Source organism: Physella acuta, unplaced genomic scaffold, assembly GCF_028476545.2.
Source record: "Physella acuta isolate Inbredline_101_S28 unplaced genomic scaffold, ASM2847654v3 ptg001087l, whole genome shotgun sequence".
Taxonomy (NCBI): Eukaryota; Metazoa; Mollusca; class Gastropoda; family Physidae; genus Physella; species Physella acuta.
The window spans coordinates 50,640-71,140 of NW_026732604.1; the positions used below are offsets into that span (position 1 = coordinate 50,640).

The window sequence follows — 20,501 nt, forward strand, 5'->3', positions numbered from 1 at the left end:
TTTAAAATGTTTTTTTTAAGTATTTTTTTTTTCTCTTTAATGGGATATAACATTTTTTTTAGACAAGATATTACAATTTCTACTATAAAGGGAGTTAACATTACATTTACTTCCCTTTATAAAGGAAATAACATAATTTCTACTTTCCAATAATAAGGGTAGACAATTTTTCTTTCCTTCTAGTTTAAAGGCAGATAACATTGATTATATATACTTCCCTTTAACTTAAAGGGTAGATAACATTATTACTTTTATCTGAAGGGCAGATAACATTTCTACTTTCCTTTAAAGGGGGGGGGGGGGGTGATAACATTATTTCTATTTCCATCGACATGAGATAAGAATACATTTTCCTTCCTGTAGATGTGAGTTATGGCTGGGCCAGTGTAAAGGTGCCATGTGTGTCTGGAACATTGAGAGTCAAACCCTGGACTACTGCCTCAGTCATGGGCCCAGAGTGGCCACGGCTACATCGTCTGTTGCCTTCTTGGTCACCTTGTCTGGGACCTCAGCAGACTGCTCCAATGTCTGGTCCTACAACTACCCTGGTACAACTGTTTTGTCATTCTGATTCATCTTATAAGTTTAAAGCTTCATGTTTTCTTTAATTAATGGTCCATAACACCATCACTTGAATACAATATTTATTATTGAAACAGATGAGGCTCGTTAGCTGGGGACAGCCACTCTTCTAGGAGAGACAACTCCAAAATTAAATAACTGCTGCCTTGTAGTTTGTTCTTGGTTAGACAAAGGCTATGGAAGCAAATCCAAAAAGAAAAGCAGGCTGAAATCGGAATCAATGGCCTCAATGGCGCATAACTAGTTGACACGTAGCGCTTAATTGTGTTGGAGGCGTGGTCGAGTCTGCAAAAAGCTCATGGTTGATAAATTTGAACAAAGTCTCGAGTTCAAACCCACTGGTCGATAAATCTCGATCCCCTTCAACACTAATAATTAAGAACGAAGAAGAAGAAACAAATTTAAAAGCAAAAACAATGCTGGGCTATAAAATGAACCAGTTTTTGTTTTGACTTTGAATTTTTTTTAAATGTTGCTCACCTACATGCAGATTTTATACAACAACTTGCTTAAAGAATAATTTTATTTTTTAAGGCTCTATAATTTGTATGTGGGACACAAGGAATCGCTGTATTGCCAAAAAGCTAGACTGCTCACAGATTGTATCCACTGTGGACTCGCCAGTTCTGGCTACATCAGAACACTTTGAATGTAAGTTGTTTTTTTTTACTGGCTACATCAGAACACTTTGAATGTAAGTTTTTTTTAATTTGCTACATCAAAACACTTTGAATGGTTTCTGTAACAACATGTATTCTTTGTTGTTGTGGGTTTCATACAGGAACACGAGCAACAGTGGCAACTTGAAATGACAACTTTATTTACACTATGTACAGATAAATCCGTGGTACATCCATATTTGAAGATCAACTGATATAGGTACAAATAATAATCACGACTCCAAGTCATGGAGACATCTTACATCCACTGCCATCGTTCCAGTCCCAAGTTCTAGCACACAACACCCGTTCACCTTTTTGCTCTCCCTTTTATTCACCACTTTCTCTCCCCTTACGTACATGAGCGATCTCACCCAAAAGCATGAAACAACACATGACGATCGCTCAGACAGTCCTTCCGCTAGCCAGGTACTCTTCATTCATGCAAAACACAATATAATAAGGATACATAATTATACAGTCTGTGACACGTCCCCCCTTCAATTAAAATTTTGTGTAACAAAATTTATAAATACAATATTGGTAGGGCAGGATCATGTGCCAGACAACAAAATTTTTATACATCTCAAAAAACATGGAAAAATACATTCTTTGTAGACTAATGCACAAGCATTATGTGTAATATATTCAAATATGAGAAAGAAAAACATTTCAATTACCCAGTAATTGTAGTATAAACAAGACAAATGAGTGTAATAAATTACCAAACCAGTCTGGTACATGACTTAATTACCAAAACATAATACATAGTTGAAATTATCAAAGACTTAATTCAACTCATAATTTAAATAACTATATCCTATGTAGTAAAAACAAAGACTTCCTTATCATCAAGGTATGTTATTACCACGCATGAGTAATATACTTTGTTGTCTCCCCTAGTCGACCCATTTCAGTCATATCTAGGTCACAACACAACAACATTGCCTTTCACAGGTATGACTAACACACAATTCATCATTGAGACTTCCGTCTTATTGTTATGCGGAATAAATAGTCTCTAACTTTTATTTATTTACTTTATTCTCTGTTAATTAATAGTATAGAATAGGTTTAACATAATACAGTTTACATTCTTTAGATATAGTACACAATTTATGTTTACTCAAACACATTATTTGATATTTATATATTACAGTTACAGACTGTATAATATTAATACACTGTCAATTGATAATTTAATCTTAGCATCCTCTATAGCATGAGTAATCGTTCTCGTGCAGTTGACGATGACCTGTATGCCATCTCTCCCTCAAATTGTAGCTTTTAGCTGTGCTACCATAATCATTTCCTAGATTTCGTGTAACTTGTGTTACTTCATTTGTTTTAATATTCTCCTCTGGTTTCTGAACAACGTCAGTGGTTATCTTGCTTTGTGTATGTTGGTTTGGTTCATCAACCAACTCAATATAAATATTATGGCATTGCTTTGGCCTCTCATAATATGTGTTGCGTCGGTAACTTCCATTAGTATACCTATTCACACTTTTGTTATTCTGATTTGAAGTTGATACATTTCTTAAATTACTGTATTTCTCACATGACTTTCTGTGTACATAATTGTTTCTTCTCTGATTTGCCAACCTATGCCAACATTGATTTTGGTAATGACCTGTTTTTCCGCAGTAAAAACATCTAGATTTTGGCTTCTTATAAACATGGTGACTGTATTCATAGTTTGCTAAATTTCTTTTTCTTTCATTCTGTGCATTAATGACATTAATGACATTCTTATTAACATGTTGACTGTATTCATAATTTGCTAAATTTCTTTTACTTTCATTCTGTGCATTAATGACATTGTAGTTTCTAGTTACTGTTTCATCTTTCTTAACTTCCTTGTGCTTCTTTATTGATTCTAATTCACACATAAATTTCTGTGTTAATTTCTCCATTTCTTTGTTAAATTTATTCTTGAGTTCTAGGATATCTTCTTTAAAGTTTGACTCCAGATTTCTAAGTAACTCCTCAATAGGTACGTTCTCTTTATTGTGGCTTATTAAGTTCACTGATTCATTAATCATCATTAGTTTATCATGATTCCTGCCATTCTCCGATGGACTTATTAAATCATCACTGCCATTGACTGATGGGCTTATTAAATCATTTTGACTACCATTCTCTGATGAACTTGTTTCTTGTTGACTGCCATTCTCTGATGGACTTGTTTCTTGTTGACTGCCATTCTCTGATGGACTTACGATACAACTTTCAATAATATTCTCGTGTACCTGCGTATCATTCAAAAAAGAGTCAATCTTAAGACATACTAATGTATCTGTCACCTTTAAATCATTATTAAGTTCAACCTCTGTTTTATCCTTGGGTTTCAATTCTTCCTGGACTATGTTACTCTGTTCTTCATTCCAAAGGTTGCCAATATTTACTTCTTCAAGTTCTGCTTTAAATTCTGTCTGTTCACTTTCTAATTTTGGTTCATTTGTGTCTGTTATAGCTTTCATTTCTAATAGTTCTTGTTTATATTCTAGTTCATGTAGGCCAACTTGTTTTTCCAAAGTTTCAGCCCTTTTATCTGCTCTCTGTTTTCTGTTTCTTTTTTTTCTCTTCCCTTTTTGTTGTACAGTCTCCTCTACTTTATCTCCATCTGACATTTTTTTTTCTTCTTGCATTTCTGTAATACCTCTTGATTTATTACACACTATTTCTATCACATCATCTAGTTCTCTCAATACATTTCCATGAGCTCGTTTGGGTTGTTCATTTTGTTCGTCCCATGCTTCTAATGCTTTTTCTATGTCTCGGTCAAATCGAGTGTTTGCCCAGGCTATCTGCTTCTTCATCTTCTTAATGCCTTGCGCCCTCGCTAGTGCTAGATATTCTTCAAAACATAACATTTTGATATATTTTCTATGACATAAAATATAAATTCATTAGTTGACAATAGATAAATGTTAATTAATTTACAATACCCTTTCTTGTATTCTGGCTTTGTTCAGTTGATTAGAGACATCTAGTAATCCAAGAAAAGTTCATAGTACATATATAGTACAAAAATAGTTCACTTTGTTGATTCCAAAAAGTTGAAAAAATTCAAAATAGTTCTAGTAGCCTGTTACAGAGTAGAAATTTGTCCAGTTTTAGATAAGACATCTTTAGGAACAGTTTAGGAACAGTTACAAAAATAAACTTGATCTGCTAAATCCAAACAGTAGAAAAACTTGAACAGCTAATCCATATAGAAAAAACTTGAACAGCTAAATCCAAACAGTAGAAAAGAAACACTAAGACTTGATCAGCTAAATCCAAACAGAAAAAACACACAGACGATATTTACTCGACATTGGTGAGACAATATCGAAATAAGGTGATAAAAATTATCACGTTGATGACTTGACTTGAACAAGACGTCTGACTTGACTACAGCAACCCTTCTGACTTGAGTGTAGATAGATGACTTTCAAGAACTTGACGTACTTGGTAAACAGTGGAAGACCACTTCAAAAACGTTGAAAACTGCTTACAATGATAATGTGACAATTCTTGATCACTTGTAGTAACACTGTAACTTCGTTGACGATTTCAGACTTCAATATAATTTACCAATGTAACAACATCACTTCTTCAATTGCTTCTGACAATGTAACAGTAGAATCAGTAACAGTAGCACCACTTCTTCAACCACTTTTGACATCATATGTAACAGTAGACGCCCACTTCTGACACCATATGTAACAACATGTATTCTTTGTTGTTGTGGGTTTCATACAGGAACACGAGCAACAGTGGCAACTTGAAATGACAACTTTATTTACACTATGTACAGATAAATCCGTGGTACATCCATATTTGAAGATCAACTGATATAGGTACAAATAATAATCACGACTCCAAGTCATGGAGACATCTTACATCCACTGCCATCGTTCCAGTCCCAAGTTCTAGCACACAACACCCGTTCACCTTTTTGCTCTCCCTTTTATTCACCACTTTCTCTCCCCTTACGTACATGAGCGATCTCACCCAAAAGCATGAAACAACACATGACGATCGCTCAGACAGTCCTTCCGCTAGCCAGGTACTCTTCATTCATGCAAAACACAATATAATAAGGATACATAATTATACAGTCTGTGACAGTTTCCTCTACTAGTTATATCAGAACATTTTAAATGTCTTTTTGAAAATCTCTTTTACTAAGTATGTGTTGTACATTTAATTTATAGATTGTAATTACTATAAGAAAATTTTATTTAAAAAAAAAAATTAAAAGGTCACTGTATTTTAAGTTGAAAACTAAATAATTTTAACTTCTATGAATTGAATTATGATAAAATTTAGTTTCCAGAATATTGCATACTATTCTAAAAGTCAGTAATATATATAGTGAATAATCTCTCAAAAAAATCTTTTCTTTAAAAAAACAAATTTTTATCTTCTATTTAACAAAAACTCTTCAATTATTTTTTTGAACCTGCAGGTGGTCAAGTAAGTGCCCTGTCCGCCATAGACCACTACCTGTACATTGGCACCACACGCGGCTCCATGCTCATCACAGAGGCCACAACACTCATCCCCTTGTGCCTGTTCCAGTGCCACACTGCCCAGGACTTCTACATCAAAGTTATCCTCCCAGTGAAACCAGTTTCCACTGAATCTGAGGCTGAAGACGCAGCTGACAGAAAAGATGGGAGAGAGAATGTGAAAAATTCTGTGCCGGCCGTTGTTTCTGTTGGTAAAGGATACACCAACATTATCAAGGTTTGATGGATTTTATTCATAAAATTACAAAACTTCTGCTATTTTTTTTTAGTATGAGTACCAATATATACAAAAAATATTTTCAAAATAACTTACATCCCTCAATCTTTTGAGCTCTCTTTATTTTTACTTCCCTAAAGGTATGTCTTTATCTCATGTTTTAAAAAAAAAACATTGTACATTCATGGAACAAATGACTGGTGGTTTTTTAAACAAAACAAAAACAGGGTTTAGAATTTTTGTGCTTTTGTATGATAAGTTCAATATATTTTTTCTCCAGACATTCCATCCAACTCTAGATTCAGGACCAGCTAATAAATTGGATGATGTTCGACCACATAACGATGCTGCAGCACATATTGACCCGTACGGGAATCACACTTTTCTCCTCGTATGGAACGCAACAGATTGGGAGTTTTATTAACAGCAATAGTCGTTGCTCTTCCCCGTTGATTGTGTCGACATTTGATGTGTTATTTTTTTACAAGAGACACCAATATTTGATACCTGTGATGCTGGGCTGTGATTATTGGTGTACAAAAATCAAAATGTGTACAGATTTTTTAAAATAACAAAACTAGTGATATTATAACCAGGTTCGGATGGTTTAGCAAAAGAAAAGAGGCTTGAAATTTTTTTTTAAATTTTCATTGTCATTTCACATATGCTCGTTTATTTTTGTGTTGTGAGTAAATTTTTTAAAAATACATTAATTTGTATTATTTTTTTAACAACAGACAAAAAAATATTTTTTTCAATGGTTTAGGCATTTATACCCTATCATTTAAGAATGTGTGAACTTTATTTTTCAAATGAACTCAATATCCCCAAAAATTAAATCAGGCCATTGTGAAATGATCATGACATTATTCTGGTTCAGGCTTAGAGAATGATGAAGGAAGAGTCATGTGTTCATGAATTGTAAATATAAACAATACAATCAGATTAACAATTGTCAGAAAATATCAATGTTCCAAGTCATTAAAATATCATCATTAAAATATCAATGTTCCAAGTCATTAAAATATCATCATTAAAATATTAATGTTCCAAGTCATTAAAACATCATTGTTCCAAATCATTAAAATATTATCATTAAAATATCAATGTTCCCAATGTTACCTAGCCTTACCACAAAGATGCCAAAATTTGTAAGCCCACAATCTAGCTCATTACTGGGACAACCTAGGACATTTTGTCCCCTACAGAACATACCATTTAAACTCATCGCCTGGATAACTACATCATTCCTGTATATTAGCAACTAAAACCTGTTATTGTATCATGTACGCAAATGGCCTGTCTGTATGGTGTGTGGCAAGTCTTTGTTGTGAGAATACAAGTTTTGCCTAGGTGGATCTGGTATTTGAAAATGGAAGAATGATTTGGATGTTGACTGTGAGTAGTGTGAGTCAGATAGTCCCACAGGTTTTTTATCAATATATAGTTTCATTATTTCATTGTAAATATATGTAACATTTCATCTCCTCACAATGATCGTAAATTTATTCTATTTATACACAAGTGTCATAATACTTCTTTGCCCTATCACGAATTTTAATTTCAAACATTAGAATTAAGTGCAATAATGAAATACAATCAGAAGGTAGTATCTACCTGTTTAAAAATTATATTCCAGTATAAAAACAGTCATACATTTTTACTTTTCTTAAAATAAATGTCTCTAATACTAGGTTAATTTTTTATATTTACAATTTTATTTGTGTCGATTTTTGTTTGTGTTATTACATGTGATAATCAAATGTACAGATCTGCTATTGTTATATTTTCCTGAATTTTATTGGTTACAATTTTTTTCCTTTTTTGTTAAGGAATAGACTTTTTGTTAAGTAATAGACTTTTTGTTTAGAAATAGACTTTTTTGTTGTGACCATTTATCTAGTTAATGATAACTTGTAGCATATACAATTTCCTTTTGCATTCAAGTTGAGCATATATTTTTAATTTTTAGACAACATACTTACAATTAACTGAAAATATTATGTGCTGCAGAGCTATTTCACATGTTTAACTAGACCTATGTGGGATTTGGTGCCATTTCATTTAGAATTTCTTTAAAATATTATTAAGAGAGCTGAAATATAAGTATTATTGTAGTTTTAATGCATTAAATTATTGAAACTATTTTGAAATAATTTAATATATTAACATTTCTATTATATACTAATATTTCAATGGAACCATTTTATAAAATCCCTTAGCTCCTTATAGAGGAAATGATTTATAAAATGGTGCTAAAATCCCTGTTGATTACTTATAAAGGGAAAGAAGTCAGTGTGACATGTGCAGCTAACTCTGCAGAACTGGGGGCAAGTTTGTTGTTTAACAAGGGAGTTCAAGATTTATTGATCAAATCTGCTCAACGTTTTCCAGTCAATTATTTTTTGTTCTACACTTGCATGTTTTAGTAAAAATTGTTTAAACATTTTTATTAACTTTTGCTTTGCTTGTTTTTACGAATGTAAATAATAATATTCAAACAGGAAACAAAGACTGGAAGATTTTTATTATATTTTCTACTAACATTAAGGCAGCTTTATCATATCAAATACATTAACACTTCAAATATTTAGCTGCAACATTTTAAATGAATACAAAAGATAATACATTGTTATATTTTGTGATAAGAGACTGCTGTAACAAGGGGAGGTTACTATAGAAACAAGTGTGCTTTAAAAAAAAATTATATAACTTAATTTTAATAGAAAAAAAAGTTTGATATAGAACTTAAAAAATAAGTTTTTAAAAATGTAAACCGGGGTACACTGTCATCAAACAGCAACAGATTGTCTATTAAAATACAAGTATAATATATACAATTATACAGCTCTGGATTTCACCATAAGTTTAAAGAAAAATTTAAAACATGTCAGTATTAATTAAAATGGCACAATTTTCAAGTGAGTCATTAATAATAATAATAAAAAATGTACACAATCACTGCTACTAGGATTATTTGAGAATAATAACTTTACTATTGAATAAATATGGTAGGCATTGTGACAAAAAATATCAACATTGTCAAAATATACTAGAACAGACAGTTGTAGAAAACCAAAAGGCATAAAAAGTCCTGACTAGTAGAGAAACAAGAATGAGAAAAATATATATCTGATGATTAAGCTGGTTGCAAATTAAATGTTCACTTTTCTTTCGTATTTATAAAATGGTCAAAGTATATTTGCTGGATTTTCCTAAGTCAACACTGTTATGCTGAGTTCTTTATATCAAAGGTTGAAAAGAGTGCTGACAATACAGCTTCTCACAAAGACGCCTTTATACAAATGTTAGGCTATTTGGATTGGACGAACTCAGCATATAGTTTATTTAAAATCAAATTAAATGTTACTAAACATCAAAGTAAATCCTGGATGGCATAGTGACAGAAAATAAACTTTCAACTCTGCAAATCTCACAAGCCAAATTAAACAATTTCGACAGCACTGAGAATAGATACACCTTCAGAAAAAAAAAGTATACTTTTCACATCAACATTTAGCTGTAATTTACAAGCATAAATCATAAGCAATGTATGAACATCATCAAGAATTTACAGTGGCAAGGCAGTTAAATAGAGAAAAAACTGAGAACCTTAGTGGAGCACAACTACAGATCAACAATGTAAACAAGCATAGGACAGTGACATATAAAAGACCAGCTGAATTTATTCAAGTTTTTTATGTCGCCACTCAAGGGAGTGACTTAACTCTGAGATTTTTGTGAAATAGAGAAAGATAATATATTTATCAACCAAATAAATAAATATTTCAGCCACCAGTGAAATATTTAATTCAAGAAAACCAATACATATATGTTTAAAATAAACAAAAGTTCCTAAAACATGAAGGGATTAGCAAATCTGATTATTTTAGTGGAAAAACAGGAAAAAAAGACAATGCCCGTTAAAAAGAAAGACAGTATCTAATGTAATGAGAACTCAGCTCTATAAAAGGAGTTGTACAAGTTAGAATACCACAAATATTTTTAGCAAACCATTTCAATATCGTGATTAAAAACCTGGTGACATGACATACAAAACACCAAACATCCTGGAAGCAATTTTATGAGTTAAAATTTAATCAAAGTCCCCAGTCAATTAATAAAATATCAGAACTCCATTTCACATGATACAAAAAAGTCCAATGCAAGGATGAATGCAATCAGATATATATTGATATATATAAACTCCTGAGATTTCAAAATTGAGGTGAAAACGTGTATGAGAAAAAAAAATAAACACAATTTAAGTATTATAATCTGCAGCTGGTGGAACAAGGCTAACAGGGTACACAGCATAAGATTGTATTGATTGTAATTAATTGTATTAACTTGGTGACCTTTAAATATGGCTGTCAGTGCAAATACTTAAATAGTTTGTATAAATCAGCATTGCACTGAGGAATATTAGCAAACATTTTGATTATTTAAATACTTTGTATGTTAACCTTTTATTAAAACTTCCACAATTTCATGATATAAAACATTTTTTTAAAATTCCAACACTTGAATTAATCTGTGACCTAGTTAATTATTTATTTTGAGATTCAAGTTCCTGGAAGATAAGATCAAGTTTTGTTATAAGTGTTTCCACATTTTTTTCATTAAAACACATGGGTGGTTTGAACTTGAGGACATTCTCATCAAGCCCATCACGGCTGTATAAAATCCTCTCCTCTTTGAGTCTGGGTCGAGACAAAAACATGACAATCAAATACAATCAAATAACCTCACAGAAAATCAGTAGACTAGTTCATAAATTCTAGTCTAGAACAATTTTAATTAAGAGGACAATTTTTTCAGTTCTAAAATAAATTAACTACTGTGTTTGTTATCAAAGCTGACATCTTGTTTATCAAAAGAAAAAAATACCTTTTTACAACATAAGCTGCTTCCTCTGTGGCCGGCTTTCTGGATACATTATCTTTGACCAAGTCCAGACCCCAAAACATTCCCACACCCCTGAAAAAATGTTATATTCAAACACAAATAAATAACTAGCTTAAAATGTAAACAATTGATATATATGAGAAATAATTTCAAGAGAATTTGATGGAAAATTAGATCAGTTGTTTAATCCATTAAAAAAATATTTTTTTTAGTACATATCATGGCATACCTTACTTCTCCTATAAGGGGATATTTAGATTTAAGAGCATTCAGCTTTGTGCTCATTAGTGCACCAATTTTTCTGGCATTTTCCATCAGGTTTTCTTTTTCAATAACATCCAAAACTGCTAAACCAACAGCACAAGATACAGGGTTGCCACCATACTGCAAGGGAAAAAAATACATGAAACAGCAGACAAAGGTGACAAAAAAACTTTTAAAACGTGTAAAAAAAATTGTAAAAATTATAGATTAACACTTGAAGGAATTCTCTTGTTTGATTTTATACTGCACTGTTATCTATTATTATTTGTCTGAATGTTTAGTTTTTTAAAACTATAATTAGTACAATGTGAAAAATTAGACTAACTGTGGTAAATAAGACTTACTGTGTTAAAGTATTCAACACCACAGGCTTCAAAGCTTGCTGCAATTTCTCTTGTTGTAATAACAGCAGAAATGGGGTGACCATTCCCCATTGGTTTTCCCAGTGTGACAATATCAGGCACCATATCTTATGAAAGGTTGATACAAAATTAAGTTATTTTATGTACATACTATAGTGTTTGAATGTCCAGCACTTCTGAATAAGTCCTACATATTTCTAGGTATAAAAAAAGGATACCCAACATTCTCAATGACATTGATTTAAGACTAAATCTACTATTTATAAGCAAGTTGTTTGAGAGTTTATTCCACAGAAAATGAGCAGGACTGACCTTGAGCACTAAACGACCACATGTGAGTCCCAACCCTGCCAAAACCAACCTGAACCTCGTCAATAATGCACACACCACCAGCGGCTTTCACTGACCTGAAGTTGATTGCATTTTTTCTTATTTTTACACAATTTTATTCTTCATCACAAAAAGTTTATTTTACTCTTTCTCGCCAAAATGATAAAAGGATTTTACATTTTATTCTTTCTCAAAAAATTTTACCTTCCTCATAAAAAGTAATTAATTTAATTTTCTCACGAAAAGTTATTTTTTATTTTTTATGCTTAATAAAAAACAACTATTATTATCATTCTAAAAAACATTTACGCTAACAAGTAACTGTAATATGTTAATTAAAAAAAAATTCTTAATTTTTTTAAATAAATAAATGTTAGAGGATGGAACTCACTTGGAAACCTTTTTGAGATAATCTTTGGGGTAAATGACCTGACCACCACAGCTCTGCATGGCCTCAGCTATGAAACAGCAGACCTTTTTATTCTTGTTTGTTATGTTGGTGATGATGTCGTCTACGTTAGCGGCATACAGCTTGCTCAGCTCTTCCTCTGTGTGATCAGATGAGCGGTATTTGCCGCGGTACGTGTCTGGGCATTCGGCCTGAAACACACAGGGCAGTGAAAGGAGCATCACACAATTTTAAAAATATTTTGAACTATTTATAACCAACATTTTTTAATACAATTTTAAAATGTAATAATTTAAAATAATGAAGCAAAAGTTTACTTACAATATGAACAAAATCTGGTTTAGTGTGAACCCCATCTTTCATATTATTGAGTTTGTATGTGCTAATGTCTATCAGTGATACAACATGCCCATGATACGCCCTAAGGAAATGAATAAAAAAAAAAACTGACAACGAGCTCATAAACCACCAAGCCACTGACAGGTCGTCTTTGTAGAAATTATCATAAAAGTGTTTATAATTTGTGTCATTTTATGACCTTATTTTATACAATTAACTATCAAAAATTCAAACAAAAATTAATTTTTGAAATTAAAATACACAATATATATTTTTGTTTACTTTAAAAAAAAATTTCAATTCATGCGCGAATACTCGCCTGCATGATAATATACAACACATTTTTAAAAATCTAAACTAGAGCAACATTTTACTCAAAGGTTTTAGTTTTAAGGTCTTCAGTTTTACTTGACATGTTCAGGGGGGAATAATCCATCCTTCTACTCATTAAATACTGGCTGATATTTCATTATAATTAATTGGTCCTTTACCTATCAAGAGAAATGATTTCAGTTGCTTTAGTGTGATGCCGGGCTAGTCTAATAGCTAAATCATTGGCTTCAGACCTGCAGATTAAAGTAATTTTTTTTTTATTTTGAGAGTATGTTAATTCATTTTAAGGAAATTATAATAAAATATATTTTTAAAAGGATCACTTAAAGAGTAGGATAAATCTCAATAAATCGTACCCAGAGTTAGCGAAATAAACCATGCACAGCCCTTCAGGCATGGTGGCGACCAACTTCTGCGCCAACACCAGCATATTGTCGTGCAGGAAACGTGAGTTGGTGTTGAGGGTTTTCATCTGTTCTGAGGCAGCTTCAACCACTTTTGGGTGACAGTGGCCAACTGAAAGATGTTAACATGGGTGGGTAGTTTTTTTTTTATTTTACAGGTGGCCTACTGAAAGATATTAACATGGGTGTTGATAAACTGGAAGATTTTTTTTGTACAGATACCCAACTGAAAGATGTTAACATGGGTGGGTTGTTTTTTTTTATTTTACAGGTGGCCTACTGAAAGATTTTAACATGGGTGTTGGTAAACTGGAAGATTTTTTTTTTTACAGGCGGTCAATGGAAAAAAGTTTAACATGGGTGTTGGTAAACTAAAAGAACTTTTTTTTTACAAGTGGTTAGCTTTAAGAGTTTTAAAATATGGCCAAGTGGAAGATTCTAACAAAGCTTAATTAAAAGCTTTTATCATGGGCTTTAGTAAACTGTTCAGTTAGAAAGGTAACTGAAAGATTTAGTATACAGACAGATTTTAAAATTGATTTTTAGTAAATTAAAAGAGTTTAATATATACTTTAGTGAGATGACAGTCATCATAAAACCTATAAAAACTGAAAATATTTCGATCTTGAAAAAGCTAAAACATTTTTAACACAAGCCTTTAGAAACAAAACATTTTATAATGTTTAAGTTAAAAACCTACATTTTTTAGCATAATCCATAAGAAAATGATTTTTTAAAAACATAAACCTTAGTAACCTGAAAGTTTTAAGCATTATAACTCACCATGGCAAACATTGTTGATGCAGTCAAGGTACTCATTGTTCTCCTCATCATACATGTATTGTCCTGATGCCCTCACAATTTTTAATGGGTCAGATTTGAAAAAGAGTGTACATGATGGCCTAGAGAAAACAACAACAAAAACCTTTAAACAACGAGATTTGTATCATGTATCATGTTTTAGTGTAATATTTATGGATCAGGTTTAATTAAACAAGATTGATAAAAAACAACAACCCACAAACAGATATTGCTAGTAAATTTAAAAACAATGAAATACTTCTGAATGTTCAATAAAAAAGCTTTTTTATTATAGAAAACCAGTCAGGAATGTGGTATTAAGTCAGGAATCAAAAGGCAGAGCAAAACTCATGACCCAAAAAGTATTCAAGTCAGCAAACTGAGAGCCAAAATGAAATAAATCAATAATGCAGAGAATTTCAACATCAAGATGATCAAACTAACAATATTTTTAGATGTTTATTGCAGCAATGTATCCTCTGCTTGCCATTTAAAAGTATAAACAATGCCAAATTCCTTTAGGGATGGAGGAGGATAAACATTTGTGACAATGCTGGAGGAGGGGGGTGAGGGTTCAGAAAGTATAACAACACAATTTTCATGTTAAAAAGCAATATTAGTAACTATATTTTAGTCATTATTTAGTGTTTTTAAAGGGCTTTTTTTTTGTCAGTTGATTAACATACAATTGTTGACAGTGCCCAGTAAATAGTTTTAGAAAGAAATTGCAGTTTAAAAAACAAAAAAACTAATTTTGAGGGGGCTAGAAATCTGAGGTTTGACATCATTCTAGTGGGAGGCCTGACTTTTTCTGACTATGTGTGACAATTAGGAGGAGGTAAAAATCATTTTTAAAAGCATAACATTGTTTTGTGATGGCCCATAATGTTAACATACAAATTATGGTTAAAATTTTCTGACCACGTTTTAATACTTTATTCTAGTGTTGAAATTGTTAAAGGTTTTATTTTTTTCAAAGAATTTTTTTTTCGGCTGAATGTAAGATAAGAGTTTTAAAATGTCATGCTTTATAGAGAAGATAATATAGTGTATCATTAACCTAATTCCTTGGACTTCATTTCCCAAAACTGTAACACTTTTTAAAGAACACAGTCAAGGTAATTTCAATTCCACTTCTAGATGATAAGATGCTGTAAAAGCTGTGTTTGACTAAACCTCAATAAACATGTCCAGTTATCTAAAAGTTTTTTTTTAAGAGGCAGTTTTAAATTAAGTGCTATCAGCAGTTAAAGGCTATTTCTCTAATACAATCTAGAGGCTATATTGGTAAACAATTAATAGTTTTATCTGGTAATTATCCAGATAATGCTGTTTCTTTTAAAAAATAAATTAGAAACAGTTAAAAAAAAAGTTGATAGGGTGTAATAAGATGCCTAACTATTTAAGCTTAATAAATTTACATGAAAAACATGTTACATTAAGTGTACATAGATATACTCTACTTAAATTGATAGCAAATACTTAGGAATGGATGTAAGATTCAAACTGATAGCAAAAAAAAAACAATGACAAATGAGATCAACTTTTTATTCAAATAATCTCTTTAGTTTAGGTTTTATTAACTTATTTCACCCTTAAATCTTTTGATTTAATAACATTTAGTGTTGAATATCGATTTTAGAGTCGGGTTATTAATTATTAAAAATGAGTTCTCACAAAGTAGTTCTAGATCTACTTGAAGGAGAGGCGTAGTGACCCTTTCCGGGGCCAGGGGCGAACTGTCAATTTGGCGCCCCCCCCCCTGCTTTATATATATATATATATATATATATATATATATATATATATATATATATATATATATATATATATATACCCATTTTGGCACCCCCCCCTTGGGTTTATATGTTTATATTCTTTTATTTTTACAGAAAATGTTCACAAGTCTATTCAATCATTGGAAGTTTCTTTTCATAATTCAGGTCTTGCAATTTAAAATGGATCTAAATTTAGTTGTTTAAGGCTGAAAATACATTGGCAGAAGGGCAGATGAAATTTTGCAAACTTATTGCCAACTTCCCAGCTCTATTGGTGCTCAACATTGAGGAGGAAGTACTCTGTAAATTGAGCTGTTTTTCATTGGTACTTTCCAAAAAAAATCATTTTTTTGTATAGGATGGGAGATAATCCATTACTAAGATGAAGGTAGACTAGCAAATATTTAATTCCAGTGAGGACTTCATCTTAATTATGGACAAAACAAAAAGATACGCCTAATAAATTTAAAGGCTCCCACTGGGAATACTCTAAAGATGCCTTTTAAATATTTGTTAAATTGTATGCTATGTTGTTAAAACAGATGTGATAATAATGATTTGATGTATTTATTGTTTTAAGGACATTTGGTAATGAAACAAGGTATAACTCTAAGTCATGTTTTCTTTAAAAGTGTAAGATTTTATAACATATTTTACCAATAAATAGCTTAAAATGACCCCTTAAAGTGCACTCCACGTGGCCTTAAGTGTTAAAAGTTATGTAAAAGCAAAGCCACGATCGTAGCTTGGCACGCTTTAAGGGTAAAAGTACAATTTTGATTTGGCAGTGACCCAATTGTATTTGAGTAATACTTACTTAGATCTAGACATTAGAATAATCGTTTTTTAGACCTATGTATTGTCTTGAAGGGACATTAATAAACTTGATCAATACTTAAATAGTAGATTTAAACAGGCTATCAAAATACATTTTTAAAAAACATTTTATACTTCACTTATATAGACTAGATCTCCTAACTAGATTTTTACTATAACTTTATACTATGACCCTCAACCCCTGACGACTCACTTGAACAGACAATACAGACAGTTTTGTCAGAAGAATAAGGCTAAAAAGGAAAATTGATCCCTTTGCACAGCTATAAAATATAAAAGGATAATTTGAGCTCATTGCGCAGCTATTAATATTTAATTTGAGCCTATTGCTCATCTATTAATGTCATTGCATTTTTCATCTTCTGCCGGCCAGACTAGCGCTGGGGAAAGAAGCTGCTTCCCAGTAGTCACTTCGTTATAAGTAATACTGTAGTTAGTCTCATATAAATTCAATTTTCTTCAAATTATAAAAAGAATAGCATATAATTGTAGAGCTTTAAAAATGCAATCCAACAGTACCAATTTTATTAATTTAGCATAATCGGTTGATTAAATATAATTTTTTTAGTGTCGCAAATAAAATATATAGAAACGCGACCAAAAACGCAGGTAAAAAGTCAGATTCACTTGTTTTAAAGCTAGTAAGCAAGAAAAGACATGATTCTTTCTTACTATTGAAATCAGTTTGCTTATACCTACATTTTTTTACACCAAGGTGAAAGTAAATAGTTTATATAAATTTATAAAATGCCATTTATATAATTTATTGTATGTTTTGTGATGAATTTTCCATTGGAAAATACCGCATTTGGAAGCAGAAAGGTAAATTCTACAGAACAGATGTTGTTTGGAATGTTATAGATTATAGATCTAGGCCTATATCAAAATGTTTGTTTAATAAAATTTAATTAGAGTCCACCCATTTCTGATGGGTACCTGATATACATTGGGGAAATTAAAGGTAAAAAGTAAAGGCGGCTGTCAGGGGCGTAGCGAGGGGGGGGGCGGGGGGTGCGGACCGCACCGGGTGACACCATTTAGGGGGGTGACACCAAGGCAAAAAATAGCAAAATATATAGAGAAAAACTCGAGGGGGGGGGTGCAAATCAAAAGTTTGAGGGGGGGGTGCAAATCGAAAACTCGAGGGGGGGGGGGGGTGCAAATCGAAAGTTTGAGGGGGGGGTGCAAATCGAAAATTTGAAAGTTTGTCCCTGGGAAGGGTCTCTATGCCTCTGGGGGGGTGACACCATTAAGTGCCGCACCGGGTGACACCCGACCTCGCTACGCCACTGGCGGCTGTGAATATCGCTGACCACACGGACAATCACTTCATATGCCGAGGTCAAGAAACATGAACTCTACTTCATCTGCCAAATAGATTGCTTTGTCTACAGAGGAATCTTAATTAATGTTTACAGGGGCCTAATAAAATTGAGTTATGTTTGTAAAAACAGAAGGCCTAAGCTTTAAAAACTTATTTTGGTCAATATCGGAAAAAATAAAAATCTTTTCGACTAAATGGGTTGAAAAAAGCTTTGAATTTGTTTCATTGTTTGTTATTATATCTTGTAGTATTTAGAATTGAAGCTTTCTTTCTTAATTACAAGTTGTATTAATTTCAAACCTTAATGTAATTTCTTTTTAATTCAGTATTAGCCTAAATGTAAGGTAGGCTACAGAATTAAGATATTACCTGTGGTTTTGTGATTTTTATATGTTTATAACATTTGTGTTTATGAAATGACCTAATGAAGTTATCAAGCAAACTGTTTTATTATTATTTTAATAGGCCTGCAAGTTATAAGTACAAAATATAGATATCTAATCACTAGATCTAGGTCTAAGTTTAAGAAAAAACTACCAAAATGGTTTGAAATACTTAAATATAGTACTAAAAGTAGCTATGTTTTGAAAAAAAAAATATCTTAAACTGGAGACATTCAATTTAAAAGTCATTATAAAAACTCCATGATCTAGATTTATTTCTAGATCTCTAGTAGGAATACAGATTTAGAGGCTTTCCCATCAGTATCAATGTACTATCTTAGCTATGTGGGAGGTCAGTACGAGTTCACTGGGAAAAAAATCGGATCTGCCGTAGGGGGGTGGGTTTAGTGCGCAAATGCTCCTGACCGATTGCCAAACGGTACAGAAATTCTAAAGATAGATTTTAAAAGAAAAATGGACGGCTGAACTGCAGTTATCAAAATATCTGTGTAAGTAGAAGTATAAATAATAATATTTTACACAAATATAGCTGTCTTTTGCTAAATCTAGCTCAATTTCCACGAAAATCGCATCCGGTCGCAATAATTTTTATATCAGCTTGTCGGCCATTCAACGATCTATCACGTGTAGCAGACGCCAAACAGATTTACCCGTATGGTATTGCGCGAATGCTATTTTTAGCAACAGTGCCGAGACGCGATCGAAAAAAACGAACTAGAAAGTGGCCATAAAAAAGCGGGTCAGGGGAGGTAATTCAACTCGCGTTATGAGACTAGCTAAATACTGTAAATACTATTGCTGTATTTATAATAGTCTTAATCTTAGATAGTCTAACTAACTGTAATAACTAATAATATAATAATTAATAATCTTTTTAACAGTGTAATCTAATACTATAGTATAAAGTAGCCTATATATAGTATAGGCTCTATATTTTTATATTATACACTAGAGAATCTATAGCCTAACAGTTACAATACTACTACTACTACTTACTACTACTGCTAGTGCAGTAAATAATTTAATTAGTTAATAATTAGAACCTTAGCTTAGAGTTAGGCCTAATTAATTAATTAAAATATACTAGACTAGACTGTAGATCTAGATATTTTAAATAAAAGCAAATTAAGCATAACTCCAATAAAATTGGGCTTACGTTAATAAATTAATTGGAAATAATTGGGTCACTACCAAATATGTACTTTTAATTTTTTGGCTTTTATTTCATATTTGGCATTTGGGTCACAGAGACAAATTACTTGAAAATTATTACAAGTGAGAGTTCGTTGATAATCTAAAATTAATAAAATAACTCATACTCATAGGCCTACATTACCCAATGTATTTCTTGCGGAGCTCTAACGACTGAGTCTTGGTTAAGGTTCCGTCCATTGCAATATTAATTTAGTTCTCAATAGCACTGTCCCTGAGCTGATGCCTTTCCCGAGATAGTAGATTTTGATCTGTTTAGAAACGTAAACAGCTGTCCCTGTCAGCTGTTTTACTTCCAGTTCAAGTTGCCAGAAAAAAAACTTCTTAAAGTTGATAAAAAAATATAATATGTGCATATATCATTTAAACAAGGTAATTAAAAAGTCTAGTGACAATTTTAGCGCAATTTCCTTATGTTATCTAAAAATAGCTCTGTCGTAGCGTAAATCAAGAGCAGGGTTAGTAAAACCATTGGTTAGTTATTAAAACGTTTTTTATTAATTTTTTTTCAGTATTTTACATGTTTTATTTACAATAGAGTTACATGACTAAAAACCATTGCGCGCCTACTGAACGTGATGGCGCTGCCATGGAACGCGATGGCGCAGCTATTGAACGTGATGACGCGTGTGGTGTGGTTGGAAAAAATGCCTACTAATTCGGTCCAAATTTTAATTAATTAAAAAAAAATTTTGTGACCGAACGAAAAGATATTTTTGAAAACTTTCTTCGGCAATATTGTTCTAAATTATGGCAGGAATCGATTTGTACATGTTTCAAGTCGCTTAGTGGTCTGGTTGCCGAGATATGGGCCA

General features: G+C 31.9%; 2 protein-coding genes across 5 annotated transcripts in view; one reads left to right on the forward strand and one right to left on the reverse strand.

Annotated features, from left to right (window-relative positions):
- LOC131955618 (leucine-rich repeat serine/threonine-protein kinase 1) overlaps nucleotides 1-6,861 on the forward strand; it is a 45,650-nt gene extending 38,789 nt beyond the window's left edge. For all 4 annotated transcript variants that reach the window (XM_059319805.1, XM_059319804.1, XM_059319807.1 and 1 more), the window contains 4 exons: nucleotides 364-548; nucleotides 1,117-1,233; nucleotides 5,701-5,981; nucleotides 6,262-6,861. In XM_059319805.1, the coding sequence (XP_059175788.1) occupies nucleotides 364-548; nucleotides 1,117-1,233; nucleotides 5,701-5,981; nucleotides 6,262-6,405 (727 nt within the window). In that variant the 3' untranslated portion in view covers nucleotides 6,406-6,861. The remainder of the gene's footprint in view (nucleotides 1-363; nucleotides 549-1,116; nucleotides 1,234-5,700; nucleotides 5,982-6,261) is intronic.
- A 1,640-nt stretch (nucleotides 6,862-8,501) lies between these two features.
- LOC131955619 (ethanolamine-phosphate phospho-lyase) lies at nucleotides 8,502-19,969 on the reverse strand. The gene is made up of 11 exons (XM_059319809.1): nucleotides 19,811-19,969; nucleotides 14,114-14,232; nucleotides 13,283-13,442; nucleotides 13,085-13,159; nucleotides 12,576-12,675; nucleotides 12,237-12,445; nucleotides 11,828-11,922; nucleotides 11,498-11,622; nucleotides 11,119-11,273; nucleotides 10,872-10,961; nucleotides 8,502-10,684 (listed from the first exon to the last, which is right to left on the reverse strand). The coding sequence occupies exons 1-11, from the start codon at nucleotides 19,864-19,866 to the stop codon at nucleotides 10,531-10,533; spliced, it is 1,338 nt and encodes a 445-aa protein (XP_059175792.1). The 5' UTR covers nucleotides 19,867-19,969; the 3' UTR covers nucleotides 8,502-10,530.
- Between the last annotated feature and the right edge of the window lie 532 nt (nucleotides 19,970-20,501).

Excerpts from the sequence above, each read along its gene's own strand:
- LOC131955619 (XM_059319809.1), bottom strand. The coding sequence starts at position 19,866 with ATGGACGGAACCTTAACCAAGACTCAGTCGTTAGAGCTCCGCAAGAAA. Across the intron at positions 12,676-13,084 it reads GAAATCATTTCTCTTGATAG|GGCGTATCATGGGCATGTTG; the intron begins GTAAAGGACCAA and ends TCATTTCCTTAG. Across the intron at positions 12,446-12,575 it reads AACCAGATTTTGTTCATATT|GCCGAATGCCCAGACACGTA; the intron begins GTAAGTAAACTT and ends TGTGTGTTTCAG.